The sequence below is a fragment of the Gossypium hirsutum genome, chromosome A01 (assembly GCF_007990345.1).
Source record: "Gossypium hirsutum isolate 1008001.06 chromosome A01, Gossypium_hirsutum_v2.1, whole genome shotgun sequence".
Taxonomy (NCBI): Eukaryota; Viridiplantae; Streptophyta; class Magnoliopsida; order Malvales; family Malvaceae; genus Gossypium; species Gossypium hirsutum.
Window position 1 is genome coordinate 29,707,637 of NC_053424.1, and position 8,608 is coordinate 29,716,244.

Below are 8,608 nucleotides of genomic sequence, written 5' to 3' on the forward strand. Positions count from 1 at the left end.
ACATAAACTTTGATTTGGTGCTATGTACTTGAAACTTGAATTGTGGTTCATATGTATACATGAAACTTTGATTTTAATTTAAATTTATACATTTAAAGAAATAAATAAATACCTATATTTTTGTGTCGGATTAATATAATAGTTTGTATATGCAATATATCAAAATAAAATGGTGCTAATTTGATAATATCGTTAGTGATTTTTGAAAATTGAATCAAATTAAAATTTAATATATACAATTGTATAAAATCAAAATTTATATATAATATTACACATTAAACCAAAGTTCATAGATAATTTTCTTAAAATTAAACACTTAACCCTTAATGTATTAGGCAATAATCCATTTATATTCTTTTTGGCACCATCTATTTATATAATTATGTTTTGAGTATGATTTTATTTTAATTTTTTCTCATTTGTGATCTTACATCCTTACTACTTTCATGTGGAACTCTTTCTACATATGAAATGAAGTTTGGAATGAGAAGGAAGAAATGGGGGTCTAAGCTAGAAGGCACTTGTATATAATGTGAACGGGAAAATAAAAAGAACTTTAAAAGGGCAGTGATGTAAATAAAAGGATGAAGAGGGTGAAAGCAGAATAAGTAAAAATACCCGGGCCCCACCTGAGAGATATTGCCTTTTAATGAACATCAGAACAAAAGAGATTAGCTTCCGTTTTTTGTTTGGAAGCAAAATAACGGCATTATCTCATGATTGTATTTTGGTCTGTTTCTTACAAAAACTCCATCATCATCATCTTCTTCTTCACCTCTTTTATACTTTTCCCACTTTCTTCTTTCTCCCTAAGTATAAATACACTTACTCACACATATCTCTGCTATCAAAATTCATTTGATAAATTCATCCTAATCCCCCTATTTTTGGGCTCTTTTACCAATTCTTTCCTGGTGAATTGGTTAGGGAATTTTGTTGCTGTTTACTGAAGAAAAAATCTCTAATTACCCAAAAATGGAGCTTGAGAAAGTTTCCGTAGCAGAGGTGGGTGAGAAGAGAAGTAGAAAAGGAGGGTTGAAACAAGGGAAGGCTAACGGAGGTGTCGACCATGGCGCTGATCAATCGGAGCATGAGATGCATATATGGACTGAAAGAGAAAGGAGGAAGAAGATGAGGAATATGTTCTCTAGTCTTCATGCTTTGCTACCTCAACTTCCTGCGAAGGTAATTAAAATATATATAATATGAAAATAGTTTAAGATCATCGGCAGGAAAAATAAGAGATTATTTGTTTTCCATGATATCTATATCCAATTCCAACCTTCATCACAAGTTTGAAAGTGTGCTTCAATGAAAAAAAAATAGGTTTTCTTGATTTTTACACATGCATGCATATGGCTTATAAGGTCATTACATGTTGTTAGATGCACCTATGAAGTTGCTTAAGTGTTTACTCAGTCTTGTACAGGCGGACAAGTCTACCGTTGTTGATGAAGCAGTAACATACATAAAAAACCTTCAACAGACTCTCCAAACACTTGAAAAACAAAAGCTTGAGAAATTAAAGAATTCAGCAACGGTTGATTACGATCAATCATCCATAATCACGTCGCAGGTGCAACCTCCTGAATCAAGGGAAGCATTCTTTACTGATAATCAGGGACCAACAAATAACTATCCGATGACCATAGACATGTCTCAGACATTTCCAGCCCAAGCTTCACCAGCTTGCTTTCAGACATGGCTTTCATCCAATGTAGTCATTAGTATGTGTGGGGATGATGCACAAATCAATGTCTGTTCCCCAAGGAAGCCAGGGACATTCGCCACTATCTTGTACATACTAGAAAAGCATCAATTGGAGGTGGTTTCGGCTCACATTTTCTCAGATCAATATCGTACCATGTACATGATCCATGTTCATGTAAGTGCACTCTTAAACCACTTGGCCTCTTAAAATTTACCAGATTTAAGACAACGCTCATCTTTAGGATACAATGCTCTTAAGAAAATTTGTAAGTAAATTGAATGTGATGAACAGTGGAGACAATAAACAATAGAAAGATTTAATGTTTTGCTTCATGAATAGTTGTTATTCAGAAACATTGTAGCATTTGATGAGTTTATATACTTTAAGAAACATATGTCCCATACTAACACTTTTCTTGACATGGATTAGGCTGGTGGAGCATCTGAACAATTTCCGGAGTTACTGTCGATAGAAGAGACATTTAAGCTGGCTGCAGGAGAGATGAACTTATGCCTCTTTTCGTGTTAACAATACTAGAAAATCATCAAAAAAAGCTTGGTCAGCACTTTCCATTGTAATACAAAGGGTTGTTCTAGTGAATGACTCACGGAAACCCACTGGGATTGCACCCTAGTTTAGTCTATCCCTACAGGAAGTTGATGAAGGTGACTGTCTGCATGTTAAAGCAAATCTATTGCTATTGTTGGGATTTTGTGCCTTTAATGAAATGATTTTGTTATTATGATTGTAATTTTTTAACTAATATTTTGTTATTATGATTGTAATTTTTTAAATAGATTAGTTAAGTAAAATTTTTATGATTAAATCTTATGTTTTATATAATTGTTTTTAATAGTTTTTGAATGAAAAGCAAAATGGATAAATAAGTATTAACTAATAATAAGTTGTATAGTAGGGATGAATTACAGGAAAATAACTTATATTAATACGTAATCTAAATGGTTTGTAGTATTAAAGAATAAAAAATGAACAATTGATTTATTGGACTATTATGTTGTTTATTAAGTCCAACAGGAAAGATATCTTGTATTGGATATTGAAGCGGTTGACTCCAGAAGATAAAAAAACCATAAGTGTGATTGTTTAGATTTACAATACATCGGATAGGACCTAAGTAGAATTTATCCATAAATTTTTTATGGAATTTTTCCCTTGTGATATTCATAGTATGACTTACTCTAATATTGAATAAGCGATTGATTATGTATATGTAACTCGTATACTTTGATATATTGAAAGTTTGTATTCCAATGATCTCAAAACCAAAACCTTGTATGTTGGGTATGTGACTTTTGCATGACATGACTTCATTTACATTAGTGAAATTCGTAGTTCATTTAAAAAATAAATGGTATTCGCTCCTTGGCATTGCATAGATTATAAAAAATAAAGTGGCCACAGGTTAATCGTCTAGGATAAATTATTGTTATTACTATTTGTTAGTAATCTTATTCTTCATTATGGAAGATGTAACCATGAGATAAAATAGGATCGTATTGGGTGAATGAATTTAACCCAAAGAGATTCAGAATATCCTATGGGGGTATCACACTACTGAAAAGATCATTGGAGAAAATATAAATATAATTTGCTTTCTTAATGGTATATAATGGGGAGTTCAGTCATAATACTTTTAGTGGATTGACACCATTCCTAAATAATGTTGTACTTAATAGACGAAGAGTCAAAACTTAATTAGAAATTATTTAAGTCTTAATTATATATTTCTAATTGATCCTTTTACTAGTTTAACACAATCCTACATGGATTGCAAATTAGAATCGATATGATAAATGAATAAAAAATGGCGATTGAGAAATATATTTCATGAATTACTATTTGCAGTAAAACCCTAATTAATTCTTTTTCTTTGAATTAATATTTAATTGAATGTAATTAATTAGGTGAGTTCAGATTGAAAATTAAATTAATTAGTCATCTTTTTTACTAAATAGGACAATTAAATCTATTTATTCATAAATTGTAATACAGTAAAGTCGTAATGACTTTAACGAAATTAGAATGGGTTGAGAAAATCATAATTAATTAAAATTTTGGGAATAGAAATTTAGTTATTGAGTTGAATAATTATATGAGCTTATTTTAACTTCATTTAAAACTGGTCATTTGTTGATGTGAGAATGACTTGGGATATATATTAGTACGATGCAAATCACTTTTAAGATTAAATTAGAAAAAATACAAAAATATAGGGATTAAAATGTAATTTTTTTACTTTCATCTGAAAGGGAATAGATGAAAATTTCACTACCCATGGACATTTATTACATATTAAATATGATTTTATGAAATTTTGGGTTCGATAAGTGCCATTTGGTTGCGAAGAATGTGTAATAAGAGGTAAAAAAGAGAGGTTAAAGTGCTATTTATTTAAAAAGGAGTACTTTGATCATTTCATATAATATTATGAATGGTTTGTAATATTAATGTGATATTAAATTATTAAATTTAAATTTATTTAAAAAGAAATCAGTGATTATGATTGAAAATACAAAATTATGGAAAACGAACTAAATAGAGAGTTGAAAAAATCCGAAGACCTAAAATGCAAGTAGAAAAGTATTTTGATTCTTAAATGAGTAATTAATTACAGAAAACTCAAAATTCAAGTTATCTTGAATTTATTATTATTATTATTATAAAAAGAAAAAAAAGTACATATAATATGAGTGGCGGGGTGTGGCCCACACCATGGCTGTCTGGGCCTCTTGTTATGAAAGCCGAATTGGCTCTAAACCTTTAAAAGGGCAAAAAAGAAAGAGAGATAGTCATGCATGTTTTTAACGTGGGGAAGGGAGAAAGTAAGGCTCATCCCCTTCCCAAACCACATGGCTAAGTGGGGAAAGGGAGAATTTTACTATTTTTTTTATTAAATTTAAGTCTAAACTTTTATTTTTCATTACAAATAAGTGTGAAATCAACTGTTAAACTTCCTTCACTAGTTTCACCATTTTGAACTTAAAAGTGTATGAGTTTAGTAAGAGAAAATTCATGACCATTGAGAGAAGCTTCAAATAAAGTAAGGTATAATTTTCTTACCATCATTATTGTGTATATGTAGGTATCCTATAAATGGGTTTTTAGTTTGAGTAATTTTCTTCTTAATATTGTGGTTATGTTTGTTGGAAGAAATGGTGAGACAAAAGAGAACTTGTTTTCAAGCCATGAGAAATGAGATTCAAATGTTGAAAAAGAAGGAAAAAAATATTTTCAAATTTTTTATTCATCCAAAGGTAAGTAATTTTGAATTTTGTTATTTTCCATTAATATTGAATTTATGATTTCAATAATTAGTGGAGTAATGATAATTGATGTGAAATATATATGTAAGATTATTGAAATACATGGCTTAATTTGAGAATGTTAGTTTAATGCAAAATTTGACTTGATCTAGTGAAAACAAATTTAAAGAGTGTTGAGAGAACAATTAATGCTATGAATAGTTGGAAATGTGGTAATGAATAATAATAAGTGGTTAAATTTCAACTTGTAAATTATGAAATGTAATACTCAAATTCGATTTAAATGTTACGGTCAAATTTGGAAGCTTATATTAATGCATTAAAATTTTACTTTTCAAAACTTGTCTAGTTACGAACTCGGAAATCAAAGTTAAATAAAAAAAAACTTGCCACAATTTCTTGATAGGAAAAATTTATCGCTCTTAAAACGTTTGTGTGAATTTATTAATTGTTAAATTAATAAACTCAATTTCATGAAATCATAACGCTTAAGTCACTTGCTACATAAAACTTGTAATTTCGAATAAAACCTTACAGAGGAAATTTCGAAGTTGATAATTTGAAAACCATGATTTCGATAAGTGAAAACGTATAACTTTACCAATTGAGCATATTCTAAAAATTTCGTTATTAACTTTCATAAAGCTTATTTCAAATTTGTAGTAGAAAAATTCTTAGCTTGTTTAATTTTGAAATCAAAGCACGGTGCTTAATTGACAAAATTCATGCAGAAATTTTTAACTAAGTAACAAAAACCCATAACTGAAAATAAACCTAAAAAATTAGTCCAAAAACCAAAGTCTACAAAACTTAATTATTAATAAATCAAACCATTTTATGCGAGAAAACTAATTCGAGTTCCCAAATGCTGCCCAACCTAATTCTGTCAATTACCTGAAATGAAGAAATGAAAATGGTGAGATATAAAGCTTAGTGTGTAACTTATCTCAGACGAAAACACAAATATCACATTAAACACACCAAAATAACACAGATAATTTCATCAAACTCGAATGGCAAAATTTTTGCATGGATGGTTATGTCAATGCAATATTTCTGAAAAACGAAATACAAATTTTTCAGAAGACTTCCTACCCAGCTCTGCTGCACACCAAATTAGAATTCTGTAGAACTCGTCCATCCAGAAACACACCAATTAAGTCATCCTGAGTTTTCTAGAAACGATGACCTGCCAACCCGAGTTGCTCGACAACGATGGCTTATCAATATGCAGTTAAACTGCCAGATCAAATATATGTGGTCAAGCCACTATATTGCAGTCAAGCTGCCAGAATAAATATGTGGTTAAACCACTAGATAGTGCAGATCATTGAACTGCTAGAACTTCATCTTTACCATATTATCCCAACCCTATACAATGTGACATGGCATGTAAAAATACAAATTCAGAATAGTAAGCATGTCAAATATGCAATCATATATTTAACAAAATTTAATAGGTATGAGGTTTCATGCTTTGCAGAGCATATATATTAGATTTCAATAATTACAAATCACTTTAATCAGAATTGCCACAATGTCACATGCTATGGGAATTGAATAAATCATAACATATCAATAATCGTATATACTTAACTAATAAAAAACATGCCGATAATGCTCACTATTTTACATATAAGAACCACGTTGTATAAAGCAACATACATCCAAAATTTATGCAATCATATCATAACAACAGTTTTCTTTTAACATACATCATACGTATCATCTATCAAACCTACAGAATCACTGACCTTGAATCGCACTTCAAAACACGACACTAACTAGAATTTACAGAAAATGGGCCCACATGTCTGTGTGGCCTACACAGCCTAACTAGCTCAGTCGTGTGGCCCACACAGCCTAACTGCACTTGTGTGGCCTACACGACCCATTTAACCCATCCTATGTGGTCTACACGGTATATCACATAGCCTAGTGCAAGGCCGTGTGGCTCACTCGATTTGGCACACACCTGTGTAGTGTCAATAGTAGGTTTTTTTGGCTTTACATCGTTCACTATTTTTACGAGATAGAGTTACACACCTTACTGTTATGCAATACGAACACACTAGCACAATTCTAGAACCTAAAATATAGCATCCAAAGTTACTGATTAGCAATCACACTACATTCAAAAATAATACTTGGCCCCTACTTGATTAGAGTATTCAACCACAAACGTTAGAACTTCTGACCTTAACAAAAAGAATCGGTCCCTAACTAAGGTATACTGTCCCCTTACCTTTGAAAGATGGCCAATGAAAGCCTTAATTTGCCGAAGACAACAACTTTAACTTGCTGGAGGAGAGCTTTGCACCACACGTGCTTCATCTTAGCAGAAACGTAAAGAAAGGAAGTAATAATTAACACTATCCAAAAAGAACACAATTCACTTACCCCGAGAGACACACACATTACAAACTGCTAACAACAGAAAACCAATAGAGTGACGACTCAAGTTAAAATAATAGCCCAAAGATGAGAAGGCGACAAAGATGAAAATACACGAATACAGAAAAGTATAGAGAAGAATAAAAATTTTGTAAAAAGAATGTTGAAGAACTTTTCTTTGACACTTACGAATTAATGTGAAAAAAGCAAAATGAGGAAAAGATAGAGAAGAGGGGAAATGAGATAGAGGAACATGAGAGTGGGAAGTGGAAGAGATATTTTGGGATATTTTTCAAAAAAAAAAATTCTAAAAAAAGCCGATATCCTACTAATAACTATCATATCATATTTCACCAGAATTTGAATTTAACCCAAATTCTGGAAACATAAGCGGCACAGACAAAGAATAGAAAAACTATTTTTGCTTCGCCCGCATAGGATTCAAACATGGGATCTCTGGGTAGGCTAAAACCTTACCATTGAACCAATAGGTTCATTCTTGTCAACAGTTGAGTAAAATTAATGGATAACTTAATACCCAAAGTTAGGAGTTGGAATAAAAATAACAAAAATCTAAGGGAAGGGAATGAACACATGACCTCTCACACACAAACACAACACTTAACCATTTCTACTAACTCGATTTTTAGGATGTGACATGAAAATTCGATACAAAGAATCAAAATAGTTAAAAAATGTAGAAGTTTAGTTATTGAAGAAACTAATAGTGTTATTATAATGTCCTAAAGTTAATAATCTACAATGTTTTTAATTGAGTGTCAAAATAATTTTATAAATTGTTATTAGTGATATTGTCAAGTGATGACATAATAAAAAATTGTTGAAAAAAGTTAAAATAATTATATAAAAGCGTATAAATGCTTGAATACATGTTGATGGTATAAATCTGTAATGGCCAGTTTTTCAGTGGTGTTGGAAACAGTGGTTTTAGGGCCACAAAATCCTATGAGTAAGTTCGTAAATATTATATTTAATATTTACGAGTTAATTGTGACTTTGAAAAGGTTTTGATATAGTTATTTTTTTATTTTATAAGCGATTTATTAAGTTCAAGTGGTAAGACCTTAAGGTCAAATGGTTTTAGAAAATGAGGTATCGGGATCTCATTTCTATAAATTAAGTTGTAAATAATTTTATAAATATTTACTGATTGTCATTAAGGTGGTATTAAAGTTTCATTAAAAATATTAACGTTTCA

The 8,608-nt window shown here is 30.6% G+C and overlaps 1 protein-coding gene across 1 annotated transcript; it reads left to right on the forward strand.

The window, feature by feature from the left end:
* Positions 1 to 854: 854 nt before the first annotated feature.
* Positions 855 to 2,462, forward strand: LOC107888201 (transcription factor bHLH95). The gene is made up of 3 exons (XM_016812314.2): positions 855 to 1,185; positions 1,430 to 1,885; positions 2,141 to 2,462. The coding sequence occupies exons 1-3, from the start codon at positions 976 to 978 to the stop codon at positions 2,237 to 2,239; spliced, it is 765 nt and encodes a 254-aa protein (XP_016667803.1). The 5' UTR covers positions 855 to 975; the 3' UTR covers positions 2,240 to 2,462.
* Positions 2,463 to 8,608: the final 6,146 nt, after the last annotated feature.